Genomic DNA, 27,057 nt, shown 5'->3' on the forward strand with positions numbered 1-27,057 from the left:
AAAATACATTGAAGACCAAAATAATTGTATATTTTATCCTTTTTCAAATGGAAGCCTTGAGTGTTTTGATTTGCGATTGACACTTATTTGAGTGGGATAATAGTGTCCCGGCGCCACCACATGGTAAAGATGGGTCCAACAGGATGTTTTTGCCTTAATACAATTTCAAATCCCAGAAAGGACTTCTCGAAGGCAAGATTTATCTATTCATTTTGAAAAGTTACTTGGAGTATAAAGTTTTTATTTTTATATCCAGATGCAATTATATGAAACATGTTAGAGGATAAATATTTACAATAAAACTTAGCGCAACACTCAAAAGCAGGAAAAAAGCATACATACAACAAAAAGTGATGACAGAATCAGTCGTCCCGCACAATCCCCAAAGAAGCAATGTATGATTGTTAACCAAGAAAGGAAATAGTCTATTAAAATGTGGTAAAAACATCCGCCTAGGTCAGAATAATTAACAGAAATAGAAAGATGAACTATGTTTTTGTTTTTTTATCAATTAATTTTCTGCTCCAGTGATGGTGTGGAACATAGTGCCATACCGGTAAAAGAGCATATCGATCCGATCAGTGGTATATGGATCATCCACTATACACCCCCCTAGTGGCTGCAAGGAGCATCACTGACCCCCACTCCATAAACGCTATGAGACAATCCCATCGATTACAAATAGCTAAAATATATGAGGAATCTTTTCAACACAATAACCATTAACCAAGTGTGCTGCCCTGACAATCAATTGTTTTTTTGTAGCATTTCAATGAACATATCTTAAACCAATTTTTTCTTGTTAATAGGAAAAAGTATGACCCCTGAGGAAAATGGTTAAGATGTGTATATCCCAATGATCTGAACCTTACCGCAACATGACATTAAAGCCATACATACGCAGCAGATGCATTTAATATACGTGTATATTAAAAAAACAGCCAGTTAATCAAGAGGACCTCCTGTTCAACAATAAATGAATAAAGCTGAACCAAGGGCCCTAGTAAAGTAGTTGCAGGTTCAACAGTACAGCTAACCCACCACAAAATATGTCCCAAACTAATCATGGATCAAGCCTTAGGGGCTACAGACCAGTCCTGGCCTGAATCATTAGTACTATAGCTTAATATGAGAAAGTCGTCATGGCCGTTTCAAGCGTCGCTGATCAATTTATAACACACACGCACGCGTACACACACACACACACACACACACACACACACACACACACACACACACACACACACACACACACACACACACACACACACACACACACACACACACACACACACACACACACACACACACACACGCACACACGCACCCCTTTTGGAAACAAAGCACATTTCACAGTAGCATGTAATGGGTTTTTGTTACATACGTTTATGGTACAACACATGGGGCTTCTGTAAATGACATTTTTTGCTGGTGTGCAGTCACAAGAAACAAAAAAAGTTAGGAAAATAAAAGCAGTTCTACTGTTGACGAGATCCTCCTGATCATTACCATCGCCCTCATTATCATCACATGAGCCAACAGTTAATGTAATCTATGAGAGACTTTTATTGTAACGTAACGGAGCAAACACGGGTCACATTTCACAATCAGTGTTCCGTTCCGCCCGGAACTCATGCGACCACTCCGCTGGGATCAAGCCCCTTCCTCGCTCAAACTAATATACTTTCACAGAGCATTCTGCGCCCTTTCTTGGTTACAATAGAAGATAAATACTATGCTGAAATTATACCTCCTTTAAACAATACCATACGTACAGTACCCTCTCTACAACCATAACACCTGTGAGCAGTCCATTCTCCGAAAGAAAAAGAAAACAGGGAAACGCAAAGAGGAAAAATTCACCCATAAGCCAACTCAGTTTATTAAACCAAGAGAGGGTTTTCTTTTTAAACTCTTACATACTTTTAAAAGTGAAAAAAAAAAAAATAGGTTTGCAGGCATTTACAAATGACTTTCAATGAATGATCTTTTAGCTATCTCTGCGGGTCCCTCCTGCGAGGCCTCCGCTTGGTAACACCGGCAGACTCCTCTGGTACGGGTTGCAGACATGGACCTCCCCATCCACTCTCTGTACAAGTTGTTGTGAAGCCAATGTGGGTGGGGTCCAATAACACGGACACGGTGGCTGCCCATGGGCCAAGCCTGTCCGGAGGGCAGGGGGGGGGGGGGGGGGGGGGGGGGGGGTTCGAGGGAGGGGGGGGGGGGGGGGGGGGTTGCACTGGAACGCAACCTTGGTGCGTATAGTAACAGGCATCCAGGCTGCCTGGGAGCACAGGAGCAGGGGTGCTGGGAGGTGAGCAGAAGGTCCTGTTGAGGCTCGGGGAGGAGCTTCGTTCTTACTTGTGACAAAAGAGTCAGAGGGATCAAAAGTAGATCTGCTTGGCGTCCGACGGGTTCTGCTCCATCGGACAGTAGGGGCACTTCAATCTGGAGAGGAGGGGAGGACGGGCAGAAGGCTGAGTGGCAGCATGGGTCTCTGTCGTTTACCGTTCCCCGTGTCAAAACTATACATGCGATGCGACTACACAAATTGAAAATCCCGAAGCACGTGATACACTTCTTTTGCCTCTTCACGCCCAACCTCAGAAGCTCAGACTTACTTCCCAGCGTTGGTGAGTTTGTTGAGGGCATCCCTGGAGATGACGTGCCCACATATAAGCTTCATGGGCGGGTTGCTCTCGGACGTCTGCTGGCGGAGGATAGGACACGCGAACACAGAGTGGTACCAGCACTTCTTACCCAGGTCGATTTCAATCTAGGCCAAAAGAGATGGGAGGCAAGGTGCGAGATTAGGTCTTTGAGATGTAATGAATGGACCTGATGTGGAAATAGTGCATGATTATGGTAGTGTTTTAGGGTACAATGATGATGCTTTAAATAAATATACGTTTAGACGTATATTAGACTACACAGACAAGTTATGACTTAAAAAGAATGAATGAATTACAAAAGAGATAATAAGGTAAGATGTATAATATACAAGGCAACAAGATAATAAATTGATATCCATTTATTACTGCTAAGCAAGAGTAAATTTTTTAATAAAGTGAAAAAAATGGGGTAAAGCCATTTTAATAAAAATGCTGGGTAGGGAGAATGTTAAAAGCAAGGGACTTACAGGCAGCTCATCCTTGTGTGTCCACACTCCACTGCACTGTCTCTGCTCGATCACCTGCTTGATGTTCATCAGCACTGGCAAGGCCATGCATCCTGACGCAAAGCTACAACGAACACACACACGTGAAGATCCTTGGAAATGACTTACATATGCCTTGTTTCCATGACTGTGTGAATCTCTTTTCAAATCCTGAAAAAGTAAATGTGAGATTGCGATGCAAAGAGAGATGTTATCCATGTCCGAAGAGGCAGAAGAGGTTGTACGACAACCGTTTTAACAATACATTCCGTCTAGATTGACTCACGATAGTTTGTTATCTAGACACCATCTCTCAACTGATGTAAAGCTAATTAATGTATATAAAAACATCGCCGTGCTGCGTCTACATTTTCTACAATTACTAAACCATGCATTTCAATTATTAAACTTGATTTGCTGCACTATCCAAAGCAACATTAACCGGTACACAGGTACGCGAAAACATGATTGTGTTACAAACCTGTTCTTGTGTGCGCATATCAAGCGGGGATCACTCATACACTGCCACTATGTGTAAACAGGCAACCTGTTTTGAGCGTCTTGTGCCATTGGGGTAAACAGATTCATATTTCCTTGTAGATAAATTTCAAAAACGGTTGTAGAATCCAGAAGTGGTCCATGCCTGAACAGGGCCATGGTGAACCAGGCTCACCATGGCCCTGTTGACACAAGGGAAACATCTCGATACAATGTCAATTCATCGACGGTCGTTTTCTTTTCGAAATCAATTGTTTTCTAATGTTGTCATAATTGAAATTCAATACACACTGTTTGAACAGAGCCCTAGTGAGCCCTGGGCACCCTGGGGGTCCTACCTCACGCTGAGGGGCGACTCCACTGAGAGGCCCAGCAGAGCGCAGGCGTCCCGGGTGAATATGTTGCAGATCTCCGCCCACTGGTTGGTCTCCAGCAGGGTGCGGTAGGGGGAGTTCTCGATGCCGTGGCGCAGGTACACCAGGCTACCCATCAGGATCTGGATGTCTGCAGTCACAACGGATGACGAAGGGGGTACCGATAAAACAGGAGGGTACAAGTTATCATCCCTGAACTCAGGAGCAGGGGTGTATTCAGTGGAGACACGCAGAGGCAGAATGGGGTAGAACTTGATGTGCTTGTGCTGGACTACAGACTGTTATCTCCTTGTCCTGGACGTTAGACTGACCTAGCCCTGTGCTACCGGGGTCAGCCAGTGAGGGCTGGGATGGGCTGGGGCTCGGGCTCAGCTCACCTCTCTGGTGCTGGGAGGCGAAGGGCTGGAAGTGCCTGGCGTACTGCAGCGCCTCTAGCTGGTTGCCGATGCCCCCGTTGAGCAGGCTGATGAAGTACAGGCGGTGCAGCTTGAACTCCAGACTGCTGTTCAAGTCCAGGAGGCGCTGGCGGTTTGTCACGGCCCACCTAGGGAAGTTGAGTTAAGTTTATTTGTTTATAGTATCGCCGACAGTCCCCTTTGATTAGCTGTACAGTAAAAGGAGCAGCTGTAGTCCCCAACAAAAAAAGGGGCATGACATGGCGTGAGAGGCATTGGAACAGGGGGATCTGTCTGTAGGTTGTTTATTCTGTGTGAGACAATAGGATTAAGGTATCACTCCTTAGCCAAAGTCCAAGTGTGGTTTTACAGTGTGATAAATGGGATCCAATTTTAAATGACTCCATTTGTGTAATATATTCTACTTTAGGGCTTCAATAAAAATATTGGCTGGACATCAACTTCTACCTATTAATATCAGATAAATGATGGCTGGGCAATCATTATTTAACTTTTTTTTTCTTCAAATATAAATAATAGCATACTCCAGTGCTGGTCTGAGGTCCTGCATTCTCAGGGCCTCCAGGATCCGGTTGAGCTCCAAGAAAGGCTGCTTCATGCTCATATCTATGACTACTCCAGACTCCTACAGCACAGAACACACAGCAGTGGAGGATGACATACAAAGATCCCAACAGATGAGTTTTCTCCAAAAGGTATTCAAGTCATGTGACTTACCTGGCAGAGATCCTCTGCTACGTTGAGCATCCCTTGCCTGTATAGATGCTCTACAATGGTCTCGCTCAGGTACTTCTGTCTCTCCGGTGAGTCCCACACTGTCTCTGCCACCACAGCGCTTACCTCTGCATCGAAATTCTGAAAGAAAAGTACAAAAACAAAATTTGAATTGGCACAAGACAATGGTAATCCACACGCTGCAGTAGGAAAATATTGGATAGATGTGTTTTAGTCCTTACCCTGTCGATTGCCTTCCCTACTTTTGAAACGCTGCCGTGGATGTCCTTATGCCGAGATGCAAGCATTTGGACTGTTTCTTTGATATTCTTACAACACTGTGCCATAGTTTGAGACAATACCGATAGGTCTCCATCTTGTACCCCTAAAAGACAATATAAAAAGTGTTTTTTGTCATACAAGCAACAAAAACAAAGCACAACACACTTCAAACTTCATCATCTTCAACAGACACTGTACTCGTCTTACCGAACGCAACGAGCTGACCCCGTATCTCGCAGACGCTCCTCAAGAGCTCATCCAGCCTCTCCTCCGATTGGTGACCGTACATGACAAAGCGATGGAGAACCTTCTCCAGCTCACGCTCCACACAGGCACACTGCTCCATCCTCTCAGACTGGGACACGCATACACCCCAAACCTGTTGGCCGGAGGGATGTTCTTAGGATACATTACATATTTAACAAACTATTGAGTGATTAATAATCACTAATTGTGAGTATTATGAATATAAACCCAAAATAGCATGTATTTTGTACTGTGCTATTGCATTTTACTACTCTTATAGAGACGTTTTTTGTCCTGTGAAACGACATACTTCCTGACTTGGGTCAGAAAGTTTGCAGTAGATCCTAATCGCCCCCTTAGGCCTTAGCCTAGTTAAATGCCCCACACACATCACAACAAGACTACCTATAAAGGGCTTTACCCCATTCTCTGATGTCAAAGTACAACTTATGCGGAACGCATAAAACCCTTTAAAACGATCAACACAAGATATACAATAAAGAATTGAAGTAATCCCGCAGTCAGGAGCCCAAATGACCACTGACAGATTACCCTTACTAGAACATGTCCCACTAGCTAGCTGCAGTAGCTCGACTTCGGTCGTACAATCGACATCTAACGACTCGTCTTTGCATTGCAACCGTGTATGTCAGTTCAGTTTAAGGGGCCACATTTTAACGAAGATATATAACAATGCTTGAATTAAAAGGCCGTGTGGCCAACGTAAACAAACGGGCTTTAGTGTCTCTCGCTCCCACAAAGCTTGACATCATCCTCCTCCTCCAGGGTGAGCAGTGAATGTTACCCGGCTGCTGTGTGACAAGGCCTGGATCTATCCAGGGCACAATGACAACCCTCACGGATGTCACGTTTTAGGTTTTACCAACGGTCGGAATACACATCGATATTTACCGCAATCTCAGGACAAATACATTTAAACAAACACGTACCTATTTTGATCGCTTGTTAGCAAGGGTTAGCGTTAGCCACTTGCTTGTTATGACAACAATTTACCACCAGTCGATCTCGGGGCGGAACTTCCTGTGTCGTACTTCGCCTGCCTCGGGATTTCAGAGTAAGAGTCGTTGTTGAGAGTGTACATTTTGATGTTTGACCACATGGTCTATGTGAATAAATAACGTATACTTTAATACATCTTACCTTGTATACATCAGACTTTATATGCAGTTAAGAGAAGAGTATTTGAAAGTTGAATAGTATCTAGATGATCTAGGTAGGTCGTCCAGACAGGACTGCAGACAGGCTACAGAGAAGCTTTACAACTATTCTAGTTGTAAAGCCTCTCTGTAGCCTAGTCCAGCAAACATGTACCAACATGTATTTGGGTCCTGCCAGCATGTACCCCAGAACTGATGTGTGCAGAAATCCCTGATAAATCCCAATCATTGATGAATTATAAGTATACGATACCGTTGATTAAGTTATAATGGCTGGAGTTGTCAAACTGACATTTGTGAGCTTTTGATAACAAGGATGTGCTAGAAGAGGGAATTATATCTTCTGTCACAGCAGATGGTCTTTTAATATCGGTCAAATCTGATACATTAATGTGTTATATTGTCATTTTAATGTATACTTTTTAGCTTTATATTTAATTCATTATTTATTTATTTATTTAGAACTTGACATTATAACATTATTTTCTGTTGGGGACATCAATAATATCCAACCTATATTAAATGATCTGCTGCAACATACATTAATAGTAGCTTCAAATATATTTGAATGAATCACTTTTAGGCCATCACAACACAACATTTACCTATTTTACAGAGCCAAACATCTAGAAATCCAGCACCATTCATTCTCTAAAAATAGCCATAGAGGTAAAACGCACCAATCATATATGCAACGCTTCAGACAACTGAGCATTATAAAAAGGGGGCAAAAACAAAACCTGTACAAAGAGTTGTGTCTATGTGGGAATTATCTCAAAAGTGCACTCAACCTCTATACACTTGAAATATACATTTGAAATAATTGGCGCCCGTGGTTAAGCCATGCGCAAAATCCTGAACCTTTTTTCATTTTGTCAAATTTCCTGAATAAAGTCTCATTGTTAATTTCATGTTTCAATTAATACACAAATGCTGAATTTTTTTTCTGCTTCAAACGAGTCACGAGAGAAGCAGAGAAATCAGTTTGCATTCTCGGCAGTGAAGGGAAAGCCCCCTTCCAAAAGAGTTTGCAATGCCAGGTCAGAGGAGACAGTGGAGGAGGTGGTGGAGGAAACAGTCAAGGAAACAGTGGAGGAGGCAGTAGAGAAGACAGTGGAAGAAATAGTGTAGGAGGCAGTGGAGGAGGTAGTGGGAAGGACAGAGGAGGAAACCCTATAGGAAACAGTGGAGGAGGCAGTGCAGGAAGAAAAAGGGAAAAAGCAAAAAACTTTTAGATGAGCAGCAGCCTATAGCTGCTCTTTTACAAGGGAGAGGTCAATATGGAAAATTGCTTGAAAGTTTCATTTATAATTGTGCCGGGAGAAAGCCAATATGTGTGGCCAATAGATGTTGATTAAAAAAAAGCATACACAGGGTCTACACTGACGAAACTGATGTACAATACTGCACCGCACACAGTATTTATTCTCTCAACATGTCCATGTCTGTCCATAATAAGACAGAAAGCCTGATCACACTTGCATGGCGTCAAAGCTTATGATGGAAAGATGATGTGGTGTGTTGCATTGCAGAATGAGTAGGCCTTATGTTACTCATCTATCAGTAATCCAGACAAAAGCCCGCCATTACAGAGGTGCTTATCATTCCTTCTTCGTGAATCCTCCAGTACTATGTGCCACATGTGGGCTCAAATTCATGCACATGATCGACACACACACACACACACACACACACACACACACACACACACACACACACACACACACACACACACACACACACACACACACACACACACACACACACACACACACACACACAGAAACACTGTAAGAGCGTCATCCTCACATGCATAAAATATTCTGCCCTCTCACACCCACAGTACGATGACTGAAATCTATTTGTGATCGCTGACTTCTTGTGTATTTATATTGCAGGACATTTTACTGTTGGGAGGTTTATACTGACTATGGCAATACCAATTTTCTCCTTATAGCAAAATGGTATTGCATTATACTACATATATTGCTGAGCCACATGCATAGGGGCTCATTTATTACAACCTGACACATTCAAAATAAATTATCTACACACGGACACACACACACACACACACACACAATTATTGCCTTTCAGGGGGACCCTATACTGGGACACTAACTGAGTTATGCATGGGTTCTGAGCTCTCTCAAAGCTGGGGGTCTCTGATCCGTCAAAATCCGAGTGTCTAGCGTTGATCCTCCTCTGCTCACGCACACACACACACACACACACACACACACACACACACACAGACACACACACACACACACACACACACACACACACTCACTCACACACACACACACACCACACACACACACACACACACACACACACACACACACACACACACACACACACACACACACACACACACACACACCCCTAATGTACACCCATGACAATAAAGCGTAACCGCTGAAGTATCTGTCAGGTGCTTCAAGTGTGAGTGGCTCTGCTGTGCCATATCTCTATCCCTCTCTGCCTTCACATATGTGTTCCCAGGCAGCTAAACCTCTAACAATCTGGGCCTGATAGTGTGGCACTATATTTAGCGGGGGTCCTGCCGCTGAACTGGGTCTTAGTGTCAGATTCCAGGGCCCTGCATCCCCCCTAGCTGGATCAGCACCTGCTGCTAACTATAAACCCCAACCGGCCGAGCTCAGACAGGGTAACCTATGCCAAAACCTATTCGCAACCTAGAGAGGGGAACCAGGTTGGAAACAGTAAGCCCTTCCCTTGGGCTTGCTTGAATGGGAGGGGCAGAATGGAGGGACAGAGAGAGGGGAGATAGTCAGAAGAAAGAGCTTGAGTGTGATTCCCCTCTCTGCTTCTTGTAAAGTCATGGTGAAAACTGTTGGATGTGTGGAGATCGTATCCTACAAACATGGCCTTGGACTGTTTTACTCTGTTCTACAGTACTAGGTCCCTAGTTAGAAGTTTGGACTGTTGTTGCTGCTGAGGCGCTATATGCTGTGGATTTAATAGACAGTTGATTGGATGAAGGGTGGCATTTGAAACACTGAAACTCAATGCCTGAACTACCCCGTTTTGGGCTGAAGGTAAGCGAGCGAACATCCTCTCTTTCTTTTTCGATCAGACACATGCTCTCCTTTTTGGAGCGCTAGTTGATGGGTATGTACAAGGCATAATTAATTTCAATAAAATGTCTTGCTATATCAGACCAGTCATTTAACATGTGTAACGAACATGCAATTTCCTTGTGCTTGTTTCTTGTCTCTTGTTACTAACTTGATGATTTATTTGGTTTTGATTCTTGAAGTTTATTTAAGAGATAGGTTGGAAAACATAAAAGTAAATGTGACATCCAAACAATGATGTTCTATTCATTTATTTTTTACAAATGGAATACATGAAGCCACTTTAAAAATAGTAATCATTATATAAGCTTGCCTCTCTGACAAATTACTTGAATTTTTGACTCTATGACTAATTCAATGTCGTTACCCCATTTCAGGTACGGGACAGTTTTGAGAACCCCAGGGAAAAAGACTGGCCTGGCCCCTGTGAAGACCTGGTGCCAGTGAAGACCTGGTGCCTGTGGTCTAGCGATGGACAGCTGGACTCTTAAGGGGGACAGCTACTCCTTCCTGCGCAGCGCACCTCGCACCATCTCCCTACGCAAACGAGAAGGCACCCCGAACCACGTGGAGATCTTCGACATCACCAACATACCAAGCCCCCGTTCTGCCATCTCCGAGACGACCTGTCTGTGTGACATCTTCGGGGACGATCGTGACTCCCCCTCCCTCTCTGGCAGTCCCGCATCTGGGGCTTTCGCTCCCCCTCCCAGGGAGGTGGACCGGGCAGCAGCCGCCTCCCCCCTGGTGGACGACTCCTCGGGCTCCTACCACACAGCCAACGGCTCCAGTGAAGGAGAGGAGGGCTTTGAGGATCCTAAAGAGAGACTGCGCAGCCCACTGTTGCCAACAGGGAACTCTGAAGGCCAAGATTCAGAAGGCCACAACCAGACCTCGGAGCATTCAGGTCTTTCTGAGGAGATCCCCAAATTAGAATCAGCGGCTTCACCGCCGTTACCGCTGTTAAGTACAGAGGGTGCATCACTTGAGGTCCTAAATAGGGTTCCCACTTCTAGAACCCCATCCCCTCGGCCTACCAGCTCCGAGACACTGGAGGGTACAGAATATAGAGGGATAACCTCATCTCCATCCTCTTCATTATCCTCAAATCGGACATCAAGTCCGAGTCGCTCCCCACAGCCTAGTAACCTAAGGGCTAGCTCATCTTCTATAGAGTCACAACTCACGCCATCTTTGCTTGAATCCAGGGGATCTCCCAAGAGAAGTAGCTCATCAAGTGGATCTCGCAAAAGTAGTCCCTCATCGGAGCAGCGACCACAATCATCCGATCATCTAAGGGGATTGACCCCACCCACATTTAATCCCAGGGTCGTCTTCTCTTCGAATTCAACTTCACGCAGCAGCGTGGACATCCATCGGCAGTCAGGCGAAAGATCAACCACTCCTGAATCTAGAGATTATTCCTACTCCCCTGATACCCAGGACTGCTCGCCTTTCTCAGAGCTAAGAGGGAGGGTCTCTGTACATGACCTCCTCAGCAGAGGCTCAACCCCTGACATAGACGACTCTCCCTGCACATCAACACCTGACATAGACGGCTCTCCCTGCACACCAGAGCTTATTTCGTGCACTTCGTTAGCTGGAGGAGACACACCCGAAAACCGAGGCAGCAAGCTGTCTGCTGAGGCCAAGAGTGCTGCGTCCACACCTCTTCCCAGATACACACCGCCAAGCCCTGTCAGTTCAATACCTGGCACTCCTGAGTGTAGAGGACCCAGCGTCTCGCCTGCAGTCAGGTTTATCCCCTCACCTGCGCTGTCACTCGGAGTACCACACACTGCTCCCACCCCTGATTCCCTATCCCTGGCTCACTCACCTGTACCATATTCACTCTCATCATATAAAGGATATAGTGACTGTTGTCCAAAAGAGTCAGACTATACTAGTTCCTCTCCAGAAATAAGAGTTACGGCATCTTCGCCAGAGGTGAGAAGGAGAGAGAAGTCCCTTGAGGAGGATTTAGCGTTGAACTCTGCAGATCCCAGCCAGTGCTCCAGAGCCACCACGTGCTCCCCTCACATTACAGGGCCCTGTTACTCTGTCGTCCAGCCCGAAGACGGCGACACAGCAACATACACCGAAATAGCTCACCTTTCAACTTCAGAGCCCATTTGCAGGAATCCTCAGTCACCTGAACCCCAGTGCAAGAGCCCAGTCAGGCAGATAGATCCCACGACCGCACAAGAAGGGTCAACAGTTACAATAGTTACACCTGACCAATATTATAAATACAGTGACCCAGAGCCTGATAACACGGACACAACTGAGTTACCTCAACCAAGGGACAGATCTTTGTCCCCTGAGCCCCGGAATTACACACCCTCACCTGAGCTAAGGAATCAAGGTCCTTCAACTGAGACCAGTCCTTATAGTCCGATACCTGAACAAAGGAATCTCTTTCCAGTACCTGAGAAAAGAGAAGATACTTTCTCACCTGAACCGAGGTTTCTTGCTCCCTCACCTGGGAAAATACATTACACTCGCTCACCTGAACCAATACATTTTGAGACACAACCTTCCCCCTCACCTGAGTCAAGGAGTCAAAAAGTTGAACTGTATAATAACTCACCCAAACCAAGTGATATTCTGCCATCACCTGAGAGAAGGCAACTTGCTCCATCACCTCAACAAAGGAACCTCCGTTTGTCATCTGAAAAAATACAAATTCCTCCTTCACCTAAACCAAGGGATCTTACTCCATCACCTGAGAAAAGACAAAAAACTCCCTCACCTCAACCGAGGAACCTCGCTCCATCACCTGAGAAAAGACATCTTACTCCATCACCTCAACAAAGGGATCTTACTTCATCAACTGAGAAAAGACAACTTACTCCCTCACCTCAACTGAGGGATCCTACTCAATCACCTGAGAAAAGTCTGTTTAATCCCTCACCTCAACCGAGGTATCCTACTCCATCGCCTGTGAACATACATTACACCTCCTCACCTGAGCCAATAAATTTTGCTCCATCACCGTTAGACATACACTATTCACCCATGTGTGAACCAAAGCATAATGTTTTCTCACCCAAGGAGAAAGGGCAAACTCAATCGCCTGGCCTTATACATAACCCTTCCTCACCTGTGTCAAGCCTCCTTGTTCCATCACCTGAACCAACCTTTCGCAATCTCTCACCTGAACGGAGATATCAATCTATATCCCCTGCATCAAGACGTCATATTACATCGCCTGATCCACCACGTCCAACTGTTTCTCCTGAGTCAAGAATTAACCAGTCCCTACCGGACATAAGTTATCAGAATCTCTCACCTGACACGAGATACCACACTCCTTCACCGATAGATCTTGTATCCTCACACAAGTCAAGTCTTCCCTCTCCTGTCCCTGGAGCAGAGCAACTGACTCCTTCACCTCAGCCCAGCCACATTTCTCATCCACCTAGTTCAAGGCACCAGAGCCCTCAGATAACCGAATCAAATGCTTTGAGTAAGTCACCTGAATACAGCATTGGAAAACCATCCCCTACGGGATCCCCCTTGCACAACGTATATCCTTTCTCTACCCCAGAACTCTCTCTTTTTCCTCAAGACACACCCGAAATGGGAGAGTCTTCCCTTTCAGATATATCAAACTACAGCCAAAGAGCAGTAGATCGCAAATCAGCACCACTTGAAACAAATAGTGTTGTCAAGCCACCTGGAGAGAGAAAATCTAGTAGAACACCAGAACAACACTGTGAACCGAGCGAAATCACACCAGAGAAAACATACCCTCAAAGTGTACAAAGCAATTATTTTAATCAGAAGGAAGACCACCATTGGAATCCCCCGATTGAAATGCAGAGCCCTTTTCACGGTCTACCAGTCTCTACTGTTGACGGACAGCCAGACACCTTACTTGCCCGCCAGACTGCGGGTATCTCACCTGTCCGTCAAGGGAAACATCCAAAGCCTAAATTTCCAATTAACTCCAGAAGATCTGATAGAAATATCGAAAATAAAAATTCTGAAACATCTCGCACGCCTGACTACCCAAGAAAACAGCCAACCACCAAAGTTGTAATTCTAAGCAGAGAGGAGCCGGCAGAGGACACGGCCCGTCATGGGAGCAAAAGGAGAACTCCCTCACCCCCGATCACACGGTTTACCCCTGTACACATTATAGCCCCAGAGAAACCCTACAGACTGTGGCAGAACAGGTGTCGGAGCCCCCCACAAGCTGCAGCATCGACACTAACTGACAATTCCAAGAATCAGATGGCAAAATGGGGAAGCCCCGGTGAAACGTGTAGAAACAGCAATAACCAAGCTGATTGGCTGGGGCAGAATAGGCAGATGGGGATTGTGGGGGAAATTTCTTTGGAGGCGGAGCGCAAAAGGGGGACAGATCCTGGGAGAGAACAACACAAGTGTACCAGGAAGGAGATGGAGAGTGAGAGGAAGAGGGAGGAGCGACTGCAGGAAAAGAAGGAGGGTACGAAGGCACATGCCAGCTACAGGGGGCAACAGGTTGAGCTGTCATTCAGTGCCAGAAATAGAAAAGGGCCTGAGAGTCACAGTGCGGCGTCCACAGGCAAACAGACCAGTAAGGGAATGCCAACAGCCCACTCCTATTCAGAGAGGTTGCCTGCCACGAGACAGCCACAGCAACAACAGAGAAGAGGAGGTCCCGCCCGGAGGCTACAGCCTTCTGTGGCCCAGAACATGAACGTTGCTACTGGACGTGTTTCTAAAAACAGGCCCCGCCAGAGTTCTAGCTCCAGCATGGGAAGCGAGCAAGACGAGGCAGACAGTGAGGTGAAGTGGTTTACCGATGGCGCTTTCCACAGTCTGTCAAGCCCTGAGATTGACTACCTGGATATGTACAACTCTAGTCACCGATCCTCCACCAATATTTCCCAACCATCTACCCAGGAAAGCCCAGCGGGAGCTAATGCGTCTCTGCTAGCCTATGCTGACTTCAGGGGGTCCGGACAAAGACTGGACAACGAAGACTTTCCATTCCAACCTACTACGTATTACTCAGATGGCCTAGACCCAGCTAAGCGCTATGAAATGGGCAGCTTTGAGTGTGTGGATGTTGCAGTGGAAAGAGAAGAACCTAGGAAGGCTAGGAGAGGAGTTCCCAAAAGACAGATCCAGCTGAAGAGAAAGAACACGCTTGAATCGAGGCAAGATGAGAGCAGTGAGAATGGCAGCCCTGTTGTTCCAGGGATGGCTGACAGTCCCTCATTCCGGGGATCCCTCAAAGAGACTTTGCTGAGACAGCACAGCACACCAGTGACAATGCATGAGCCCTACCCTTGTGAACTGAACACAGACATACAAGAATACAACAACAAAACATTTAAACTTCAGAAGTCAACTTCACTTGATGAGACGCATCCCAAAACCAAGATGGCCACTTGCCTTATCAAGAGTGTGCTGTCTAAGAAGATGCAAGGCGTTGATTCTTCCCATGAGGAAAAACCATCATCATCTGTTCAAGTGGAGGACACACTGGAAAAGTCAACCGAAAAGGATACACTGAATCTGAGTTCCAGCCTCAAGTCACAATGCAGCCTTTTATCTGCTGATCCTGCTGCAGGAACCGAATCAAACACAATGGCTTCCGATCAGCACTTTGCCGGTAAAAGGTCAAGTCCAAATGAGAGGACTGGAATGAGGTCGGAACTCATGGTTCCATTCAGAAGACAAGCAGATGGCTGTGAAAGAGAGGAAGAAAGAGCAGCAAGCAAGTCAGCAAGTACCACTGTCGGGAATAAAGGAGTTAATTTTGCTACTGGATCAAACAGCCACATGGAAGCCAGGCAGGAACAGGAATACAGAATCCCTAGCCCAGAGATCACAGATGGTCTTGACAAAAAGAAGTCTTCTCTAAATGTCTCCCTTACACCAGAATTGGATATTAAACCAGATTTGCATTGTGAAGTTCCATCCCCAGAATCATCACCAAAGCCATCGTTCAAGGAGAATGAGGAAAAGGGAGAGTCCCCAATAGATATGAAGACAGAGGAGGGAGATGTAAATGGAAACAATAAAGTCAAAGTGCCAATGCACAAAGTAAGAGATGTGCGAAGGCTGGTAAAAAACACATATAACCTGTCATTCAAGGCAAGCAGTGCTACGACACCTTCACCTAAAATGGAAGAAAATGTAGAAAATGAGGAGATATATCAGGACAGGAGGGAGGAAATAACTGAGGAAAGAAAGGTGAGTAAACACGGTATATTGGAAGCAGGGCAAGAGGACAGGAGGAAGGAGATAACACAAGTAAGCAAAAAAGTAATGACAGACAAACAGAGAAGGGAGCTGAGAGGGGACAGGTTGGAGGAGCCGAAGGTGGAGGGAAGAGATTCAGAGCACCCGACATCATCAGCCACTCCACCGGAACAAAAGGGAAGGTCTCGGTACCACTCACAGCCAATGCAGATAGAGTGTAAAGCAGTGTGTTTGAAGGAGGACAAGGAAAAAAAGACACCCAGCAGAATGGAAGAAGGCAAACGTGGAGAGCAACGGCAGGCCCCTGCACAGCTGTCTGTTGCAGAGGCCACCAAGCCAGAAGGTTACTTATGTGGAGGCCCAGAGAGTCACATGACCGATCAGACAACAACATCAAAGCCACGTGAGTCTGAGGCTAATAAAGAGCCGAAAGAAGATAGCCTTGAAGCAAGAAATAACACAACACCAGTTGAGGCTAAACCTGAGACAGCCAGAAGATACAAGAAACCTCCCTTGCTGGGAAGTCTGCCTAAATTACCGAGTAAGGAACGAGAGGTTTCCACCGCTGTAGTTGTGATAAGAGATGGATTCAGTAAACACAAGACTGTCCAGGATGAGAGATCCATGCAAGCCACAGCCTCAAACAGTGAGAGCAGCGGCCATGCGGTGTCCATGTTGCTCAAGGAGAAGGGCTACCAAGCCGAGATTGGAGCAGTATTGAATGAGGGAGAACCAAACACAGTTGGAGGTAAGGGGATGCCTCATAAGCATGTGAACCGACTGGAGATTCCTTTGCAGATCTGCTCAACTTCGGAAGGTGGCGTGTCAGAGTCACGAAGAGAAAGGACCTTCTCCACCTCCTCTACCAAGTCCATCCCCACGACAGAAACTCCACCAATAATGGGAGTAGAGGAGAGTGTGAGAGACTCTGCACAGCAAAATATTGAAACTCCTTTGAGAAATACAGGGAGGCAAACAGTAACACCACCAATCAAAGATTTTGATTCTTTGAAAAGACAAGATCCGATTTTTCCACCAAGATCCCCTGCCTTGAGATATAAACCTCAGCAAATCGAGGTGAAGTCTCTGTCAAAAGAACAAAATACATCCACAAACAAAAAATCTCAATCAATAGAGGTCAAATCTATATCAAACAATCAAATAAAACCAGCGGTGCCACCAAAGCCTAACTACAAATTCAAACCACCTGATTCAGGCCCACTGCCAAACGATTCGCAAACTCCAGCTGAGAGATCTCAAACAATAGTAGTCTCCTCACCAACCATCTATAGAAAACTCTCCAGTGACAGCACACCAGCTTCCAACTATACAAGAAAACTAGCTGTGTCTGCTGTCTCTAGCTGTAGACCGCCGCAGAACAAAACGACAACAACTGTTTCGAGTCAGTCCAACTCATCAGCATTATCTGATAAAGATCAGCCCAACAACAGAGCTCATCATCCCCGGGCCTCACCTCAAAGCACCAGTGATGCACAGAGTTCCACAGCTTTGGCCCCTGCTTCAGTATCAGCCACAAACCCAGTGACAAACTCAGACCCGGGTCTGATTCATGGTCCAAACGTAAGCCAAATCTCTGGATCTTCCTCGACTGTTGCCAGCGGGTCAGGGCAGTCAGCTGTTGTGGATCTGAATAGTCAACCACAGTTTTCCAGAAGCACATTAGCTCATGATCAAGTAAGGACTGTGACCTCTAACTATGAGAAACAACCCACTGTGGTATCCACAACACGAGTGCCACAATATTCTCACGAACAAAGGCCTTTCCAAAGGTCCTTATCCAGTGAGCAATCCCAGAGAGCAGACGACCTGCGTTTCTACTGTTCAGATGACCCGCCAAGCTACGACGAAAGGGAGAGTTTCAGTCCGCTTCTGCTGCAAGGTTTGACCCCAAAGAAGCCAAACCGCTACTTCGCCGCCCCCCGCCCTCCCCCATGCTCTTGCACCTCTGGATGTCCCTCCCACACTGGTCTCACTCCTCCACACCGTCACCACAGCCCCCACAACCACACCCCTCCGGCGTCCGCTCACTCCCCAGGCCACCCTCACCCTTACCCCATAGCACCACCTCCCCTCCGACCCCACCAGTGCAGAGCTGAACCTCCACCTATGTGCTACCAGCCTGGCTCTCCTAAATCGAGTCCCCTGGGTCCCGGCCCGCCTCCGACCATGTACCACCCCCTCAACCAGCCTCCTTCCTACCCTCCCCACCCCTCTCTCATGCAACCCTGTGCCCCGGAACGCCCCCTGCAGCCACACCAGCACATGGAGCCCAGGCGGCCCTCACTACAGCGCTCTTCTCAGCAGCAACAACAGCAGCAGCCTGGAATGAGTGTGGCTCCCTATGGCGACCATGGCCACGGACACTCCCCTGGCTTGGCACATCTGGATTCACAATACATGTGTGGCCCTCAGGGCATGGGGCCCTCCTATGGCTCCGAGTACGAGGGCGACGGCTCCAGCATGTACTCTGAAGGTAGCTTCGGGCAAACGCCTCGAAGGATGCTGATGGACCCGGAGACGGGGAAGTATTTCTACATCGAGGTCCCTGTGCAGCCGTTGAGGAAGATGCTGTTCGACCCGGAGACCGGCCAGTATGTGGAGGTGCTGATCCCGCAGCAGTCCATGTCGCATTCGGGCATGTATCCGCCCACCGCGGCCCCTTACCCATCCTTGCACAACCCTAACATGTATGCCCCCGCGCCACAGTATATGCAGCCCTATGCGGCGCCACCGCCACCCCATCCCCAGACTCAGCCTCCACCTCCCCCCCGCCTCCCTGACAGCTCCGCCGCCACAGCCCTGCACCCGAACGGGGCAGGGGTCGTCTACGGAGGTCCCCCCGGTCAGGGGTCCAAGATGGACCCCCAGACTCATCAACCACTTGACCAGGGCTATCTAGAGGGCATGTATTATGTCCCTACTGGTATGAATGCAAGTCCCAATCCCCCCCCACCAGACTTCTACCACAAACATTCCCCCGGCCCCCACTCCGGGGCAGGGGGGAAGAGGTCCTGAAATAGAGGTTAGAGGCCGCCTTCCTGGAGCCTGTTGGGATTTAAATACACTGTGCATAATGGATGGCTGCCTAATCATAGCCTGTAATCTAATCAGGTTTTCACCCAGCAAGTGTTATTTGTTTGTCATTCTCTTTGCTGCTTATATTATAATGCACTGCTTAACTTTGGAATAATGTGACTATTTTATGTTTAGTCCTTTTGATATGGGAGCCACCCTTTTATACAATATGTTATTAGCTTAAGTTAGTGAATGGTGGATCTGAATGTCTATCAATTAATTATTAGTGCACATTTCGGTGTTACACAACTATTTACTTGTTTAAATGTGTTTACTTCAAGAAAGATCTATCACAGTTGAAAATACTTTCTCAAGAATAATGGAATATTTATGTATTTGTATTTTGTTGTATTTTGTTTCTCCGAATTTGGAATTTGAGTTTATGCACATGTCTACCAGAATAATGCAAATAAAATAAGACAAAACAATAACTTTATATCTGGTTTAATGTATTCAGTACAGTAGCAATACATTAAATAATGGGACAATCAATTATTTATTACTAAAGCATCTAAAATAAAAACTTACCCAGAAATTAAACTATATTTTATATAGCATTATATGACAAACATAAACAGGGAGACGCTTTAATTAACCATGGATTAATCCCCTTTTATAAACCTCTGAGGTATCTCATCAGTTACTGCTTCAATTCCATCTGAAACCCAGAGACTAGTGATTAAAGTTAATGGCAACATTTATTGACAACAACTAATTTATCGATTAGACATCATCAAATTGTACTTCATGGCGACGATTGGTCCATGAATGGTTGTGGTGGTAGTGGTGGTGGTGGTGGTTAAGTGCCGCCTAGTCCCTGAGGTGAAGGGATGGAGCCATCATGGAGTTCAGGGGGATGGAGGAAGGGTGTGACTGGTCGCCATAGAAACAAGAGAGACGAAACAACTACGCCAAGCATGAATGAGAGATGTTTACATTAACTTTGCGTTGGCGCTCTAGTGTAGCCTACTACTGTTAATTGCATGATGTCCTGATTGGCTGAGAGATGATGGGGAGGGGTCTACAATGCAGTGTGGAAATTAAGAACCCAGACATAGATCGATGAGAAATAGAAAGAGAATGTGTGTCCTGATTTAACTGTAGCTTTAGCCACTTTTCTACAGTTGAGAGAGTCTGAGTCATCCCCAAATAAAAAGGGTGTGGGGAGGATAAACATAACAAAAAGTTATGAACTCAAATGAGTAAAAATACATGTTTGACAAATTTGATAACAAAAATACATTTTAAACTAGCATCTCTTTAACTGCCTTTGTGCTGCACCAGATACCCATCTAGTGTCTCCGTGGGGGCAGTGCAGCGAGAAGTTGAGAAAAACAAGTCAACATGCGCAGTATGACATCATGGGGGAGGATAATGTGCCAAGACCCTGCTCATTGTTTTTTTAAATATTGATCTGATCTGATACGCATGGCAAACTGACGCATATAAAAACAAATTGGCCTTATTTCAATGGTATTACACCAAAATATTAATGCATTAAGTGGATGCATTACAATAGTTACTTCACCATGCCTTGAGTTTAAGGTTATAATTGTGTTCATTGTGTAATAAAAATAAAATTGTCGATACCTCAGATTAAGATCCATATTAAAGGCAACGATGATAACCTTTTTTCTTGAGGTTGTTTGTGTTTTTGCCATAACAGTGTAGACCTGTCAAGGATCACATTTCATCAAGGAGACTAGGTGTACATGTGCTTGGTGTATAGTATACTGTATCATGAATAGAACTAGCATTCAGGCAGCATGTCCATTATGCTCAAATATCTCATAAATAGTCAAAATGACATAGATGTGACCATAAACGGCCGTCATCAAGTGTAAACTTTATAGAAGTCCCTCAAAGGAGCTGAGGTGTTGAACTAATATAACCTTTTTACAGAGGCGTCATCGTAGGACAGACTCAAGTGTTGTTCATAACATTGTCATGGGTCTGTTTTATATACCAGGGCAGGACTTATCTTCACTGTAGTCTCAAAGCATGCCAGGCTTGTACATGGTACAAGAGTGGCAGACCCATAATTAGTGGGATGACAGACACCTGTGTTTGTCCAACAATGACCCCTCTCTGAAAAGGGTCTATTTTCATGAGGTAGATCATTAGCCTATAATAGTACACAGACTCCAAGTTTCATCGTGAGCGAATCAATCAATTAATAATATAAAGACACAATTAACTACAAGGTCTAAGCTAAATGTCAAATAAGACAGTAGGTCTATAGGCATATATATAAAATGGGTTGTACAATAATTGACAGTGGGTACAACAATGGATTTGGTGTGAATGTTGGCCTATGGCAGTATAACTGAAAACTGTAATATTGTAAAAAAAAATAAAAGAAAAATGAAAACAACAAAATAAAAACATGATCTCGTCAGATTTATTGGATTCGACTGTTGAATTGTCGCCACTTGAGGGAGCCAAACACCTCAGGATCCAGAAAATGCTGTGGGGTCCATTGAGGTTTCTAGGAGGTACATTTCCAAGCTGTTTGTGTTAGGTTTCGTGACAAGAGGTGATTGTAGGTCAACATCTACACCAGCTTTCGTTGACGAAGCCTGAACATTACATGTTAGTCCAAAAGTCCCCCAGATTTGCTTTGATGTTTCCCTCAGTAAAATTACTTCTTACCAGCTGATGCTGCTGATAAGTGTGTGTGTGTGTGTGTGTGTGTGTGTGTGTGTGTGTGTGTGTGTGTGTGTGTGTGTGTGTGTGTGTGTGTGTGTGTGTGTGCGTGCGTGCGTGCGCGCGCGTGCGTGCGTGCGTGCGTGTGTGTGTGTGTGCGTGTGTGTGTGCGTGTGTATGTGTGTGTGTGTGTGTGTGTGTGTGTGTGTGTGTGGATGGTGAATAATACATTTTCTCAGAATCAACGTGTGATGTATTGAAATATTCATGGTCATTATAATCATGTAATAATCATTATTAGGAATTATTTAACATCTATTTTAACGAATTGTTTATTCCCATAACAAAACTTAATTTGAAGCGTCCACTGTTCTGGACTGAATGGAGCTGAAGGCTGAAGGCTGATGTGTGCTCTATGCGATAAACAAACAAATCACAGCACAATACAGTTATCCTCAAACGTATCCCGTCCCTTCTGTGATTCACTGTGTACCACAACAGCGATATCAAGAAGCAGCCACTTTCGAATTCCGTGCGACGTCAAACATTCCAGCCAGGAAGAATGGGATTGAAAAGGTGATCCTATATCACTTCCTTTGACTAATAACAATCAAGACACAAGACACAGAGAGGCACGCCTTAGAAAAACAAGATAATCTGTGTAAACTCCAGGTCACGCCTAACGATGCATTCGTTTGAGAGCTGGGCCCACAGCGTATGCACGTGCACAATACAGACGCATACGCTTCAATACAGATGTGTGTGTTGCGGCGGCACGCCAAGCTAAACATTCGACAGATTACGGCCTCACTTACTATAGTGTAGCTTTGTTTTTTTATCATGGTGGCCTTGCTTAGCCTCCACACCCGATTGCGCATTAGCCATCACTTGACGACTGATATTCTTTCTTAGAAATCTCCTCTCGTCATAGAGTGGAGACCTATAACCCTTTTGTCAAATAATCTACAGACACATTTCCAGACACATCCTCACAATCATGTCCCAAAATGTTTTCAATTTCCAAATAAGACGCAGCATACGGAGCAGACACCATGACATCACACACAGAGCGCCAGAGAAGCCCAGGTCTGTTTCCAGTGTCTGTTATTGTTAGGATTAGCCTCAATTTGGAGGTTTATATTTGATGATACGCACAAATCTCCCCCACCCCCCCTCCCACACATGTGTGTGAGTGTGAGTGTGTGTGTGTGTGTGTGTGTGTGTGTGTGTGTGTGTGTGTGTGTGTGTGTGTGTGTGTGTGTGTGTGTGTGTGTGTGTGTGTGTGTGCTTCTAACACACACAGATGCACCCGTGCACGCATGAATACACATGCGCACACACGCGCACACGCACACACACAAACACACTTCAAGTCCAGCTTCCATGGCCACACCTTGGAGTGACTACACTTCATGTCCTATGTGAGTCTGATTGTGGATTTGTCAGTGCATAGAGAAGAGTGTATGTGTGTGTGGGGGGGGAGCAGATGGAAAAGTCCATGAGCACATGGAAAAGTCCTCCCTGCATTGTTGAGTGCTATCATCCAAGTGCCACGCCGCCGTCACTCCCCCTCTGTAGGTGGCCCGGGCCCAGCAGCCAGATAGTAGGGCGGCTTTGTGTTGGCTCTCCATAACAACCGTCGATCTGGAGTAGATGATCGTCTAACTGCAGCGACACGTTCCCCGAAGGTGCGACAGTGAGACAGTGTGCACTCCTGTTATACTGGAGAGCGAGCCGGTCAGTGCTGTTCTTCTGCCAAACGTGAGCGTCTTCCTGCCAGAGGTATTTCTGGATAACTGGTGCACTGGGTGTTCCTGCTGGACGATATCACCAGGAAGCAGGCACCGGCCACGTCGGCCTCTCCGCGTCTCCCATTGAGACTCTTTAATGACATAATTAATATTTTATGGGATTATTAAATAAATACCATAGTCCAACATAGAACCAGATCCGGCGAGTGCCGGTCGTGAGTCAAGATATTTCTCTCCAGTGTTGCAAAAGGTCTACCTGGTGGGGCAGGTCACGCCCATGTATGGCGTTCTTCCGCAGGATGTGGGCGTGTGAAGACAGGTTGGCCTCTGTCTGTGCGCATAATCAGCCGATGACAGCAAGTGAGTGGGGCAATTAGAAAGAGGATAAGAGCAATGAGTCGTTAACTGAGGGGACCGCCCGTTCCCTAGCAACCACTCGGACACCAAGCCCACCATTATATACACCTCTGGTTTATATTTATGTGAATGTCTGTGTGTGTGTGTGTGTGTGTGTGTGTTTGTGTGTGCGTGTGTTTGTGTGTGTGCGTGTGTGCGTGTGTGCGTGTGTGTGTGTGTGTGTGTGTGCGTTCGTGTGTATGTGTGTGTGAGTGTTTGTGTGTTTGTGCATATGTTCTTGTGTGTGGCTGACTGCATGAGTGTGTCAGTGTGTATGCACAGGAGAATTGCTGTATTGATTATTGATTAGCCCACTGCCTCTCTCTCTCTCTCTCTCTCTCTCTCTCTCTCTCCCTGCCTCTCTTTACCCCTCTCTCTCTCTCTCTCTCTCTCTCTCCCTGCCTCTCTTTACCCCTCTCTCTCTCTCTCTCCCTCTCTCTGCCTCTCTCTACCCCTCTCTTTCCGGGTTACACAGTGTGGTATGTCTACCTGCCGGTGCCTGACCACATTTCACATCAGCCCCCACTATTGCCTCATCTGAGTCCCAGCGCTCACAGCCAGCGAGGGAGGGAGGGTATCCTGTTCCGAGTGACTCACTGGGTCCACAGCCACCACACAACCGCTGCATTTGTTTCTAATTGCTGTTTTGGACCACCGTCGTGTTGTGTTATTACTTCAATCGCAGAGGATGTTGCTTCCTTGTCTGAGACTACCGTCTGACACTTTGTCAATTCACTGTACTTCTGCTAGCCAGTCTCTATGATTCTGTTACTGTAACAGTCAAATCTATTTGTTTAAATCTTGAACGGTGAGAATGGTTAGACTCGTCTAGACAGTCGACCCTCAGTGTCCCGGCATCCCTGAAGTCTAGGAAGGAAAAAGTAACACATGGAACGAGTCTGGAGCACGCTACATACAACTGCACTCTCACACAGACAGACACACACACATACACACACACACACATTAACGCACACATACAGGCACACAAACTAAATCAATTTCGCTCACACAAACACAGACGTACACACACACTATAAAACACTCTCTCCCCTTCTCTCTGTAACTCTTCACACACGCACACACACACACACACACACACAGACACACACACACACACACACACACACACACACACACACACACACACACACACACACACACACACACACAACCACAAATAATTTAATGTCGGCAAGGATGAGGTTGCTCCAGGATGATGTCATGGCCTGATCACTTTACCCGTTCCCCCCCTATGGAGCCTGCATGGCCGATCAATGAGGAATAGAAAGTATGAGAGGTAGAGGATAATAAAGAGACACACACACACACACACGAGTGCACACGGGTGAACATGCACACACCCTCTATCTGATAGACGGATACGGATACAGACAGAGAGGGAGAGAGAGAGAGAGACAGAAGTAGAGACAGAAAGAGAAGGTGGGGGTTAGGGGGTTATTATCTACCTTGAATCACTGAATCACTGAAACTGCTGATGTCTCAATATATATACAGGCTACATGCTACAGGCTGTTCAAAAGAAGTGAGAACAATCGCTATGTCGCACTGCAACGTCACCGTAAGGCCTTTGAACGAGTAAGGCGGGTTTATATGAATCCTATGAATCATTATCATTACAAATCAGGTATTGTAGGGGCTGGTCATAGTTCTGGCTGAGCGCTTTAGTCGTGTGTGGCGTTGAAGGGTCACTGGATGCTTAAGACATGAGCTAGCGCGGTGACTCATCCAAGCACTGAGAGGGATGTCTGTGTGGCCCCACTGGAGCTGATTTAACAGAGCTCTCATTAACCAACCGAAACACAAACGTTATTTTAAACAAAAACTCAAGAATGCTAAGACTTATAGCCAGCCGCTTGAGCTATAAAATTGTCACCCCTTGCTTAAAGTCCAATATCTGGGCTATTTATAGGTTGTGTCACCTTGTGGAATCTAGAACCATCTCAGTACAATCCATGGATTCCTGTAGAGGGGTGCTACCTGGTGTTTGACCCTCCTCGGTGCCCATACAGCTACGATGCTAGCACTTCAATGACAACACAGATGATGCTCCAGGCGGGTGTTCGCAAAGCATTGCAATTATTACTTTTGGGAAAGTGATTGAGAGAGCACTGCCGAGAAGAGAGCTCAGGCCTACACTCTGAGTCATGTAACATCGGAGCGTAGACATGGAATAAAAACACTACATGCTATATATGTGTATCTTATATTTTCCAGTGGTTTCAAAATGTTAGATTTTGAGCCGGGGCGGAATCTTTCATGAGAAATGTACTTTAGGGCGCCGTTTTGAGAACTGGTTAAGGATCGTGCAGGAGAGTGTCAAGGCGTACGTAAAATAAACAGAATTTAAAGGTTCCTGAGCAGAAAGCCAGCTAATGATGGAGGATGAATGATTCCATATCCGTGAGGTTTGCAGTCCTGGTCCAAGTCTCAGTCTCTCAGGGTAGATAACCAGTTGTGGTTTTACTATACTATTTAGTTTCATCACACTCACAGTAAACCCTAACCGACCCCCTTAATTGCATGGCGCGGCGGCAATCTTAAAAGCGAGTTACAACACAAAAAACAAGAGTCAGCTGCTTTTTTTTCATTTAACAACTTGGCAACGGCCATAACTGTACATATTATCCAAGGTTGCCATGGGATGAACAATTAAAGATCGCGGAAGAGGTGTATACAGCATAACAATAAGAACAATTGAACAAAACAAACTGAAAAGCTGAACTCTGTTGGACGGCTTTGCAGAGGGAATGTCCTGCTCAGATGTCTCCCCTGCATTGTTCTGGAGCGTTGCCTGCGTGACAAACACATAGTAGCGAATACGTGTTACAAGGTATTTTCCATGAGTTTCCTCCATCCGCATGGTGAAGCATTTTTCTCGGGTAATGCCTCACGTCAGCTAGGCACAAGTTTACGTTATTTTTCCCCTCCCTGCTTTTATTAAAACAATTCACTACTTGGTCATTTCGGCGCC

At 45.8% G+C, this 27,057-nt stretch overlaps 2 protein-coding genes across 4 annotated transcripts; one reads left to right on the forward strand and one right to left on the reverse strand.

The window, feature by feature from the left end:
- Positions 1-2,360: 2,360 nt before the first annotated feature.
- On the reverse strand, positions 2,361-6,738 carry rmnd5b (required for meiotic nuclear division 5 homolog B). 3 transcript variants are annotated; one of them, XM_030368505.1, is made up of 10 exons: positions 6,638-6,738; positions 5,649-5,820; positions 5,402-5,544; positions 5,163-5,300; positions 4,970-5,070; positions 4,407-4,573; positions 3,994-4,159; positions 3,140-3,242; positions 2,622-2,776; positions 2,361-2,448 (listed from the first exon to the last, which is right to left on the reverse strand). In XM_030368505.1, the coding sequence occupies exons 2-10, from the start codon at positions 5,785-5,787 to the stop codon at positions 2,385-2,387; spliced, it is 1,176 nt and encodes a 391-aa protein (XP_030224365.1). In that variant the 5' UTR covers positions 5,788-5,820; positions 6,638-6,738; the 3' UTR covers positions 2,361-2,384. The 3 variants fall into 3 exon arrangements, with proteins under 3 accessions (XP_030224365.1, XP_030224363.1, XP_030224364.1); XM_030368503.1 differs by having other exon boundaries at positions 4,341-4,573; XM_030368504.1 differs by lacking the exon at positions 6,638-6,738 and adding an exon at positions 6,421-6,444 and having other exon boundaries at positions 4,341-4,573.
- Positions 6,739-9,548: 2,810 nt separating this feature from the next.
- si:ch73-43g23.1 (serine/arginine repetitive matrix protein 2) lies at positions 9,549-19,694 on the forward strand. The gene is made up of 2 exons (XM_030369060.1): positions 9,549-9,930; positions 10,347-19,694. Exon 2 carries the CDS (start codon positions 10,441-10,443, stop codon positions 19,207-19,209), a length of 8,769 nt encoding a protein of 2,922 aa, XP_030224920.1. The 5' UTR covers positions 9,549-9,930; positions 10,347-10,440; the 3' UTR covers positions 19,210-19,694.
- Positions 19,695-27,057: the final 7,363 nt, after the last annotated feature.

This window comes from Gadus morhua, chromosome 10, assembly GCF_902167405.1.
Source record: "Gadus morhua chromosome 10, gadMor3.0, whole genome shotgun sequence".
Taxonomy (NCBI): Eukaryota; Metazoa; Chordata; class Actinopteri; order Gadiformes; family Gadidae; genus Gadus; species Gadus morhua.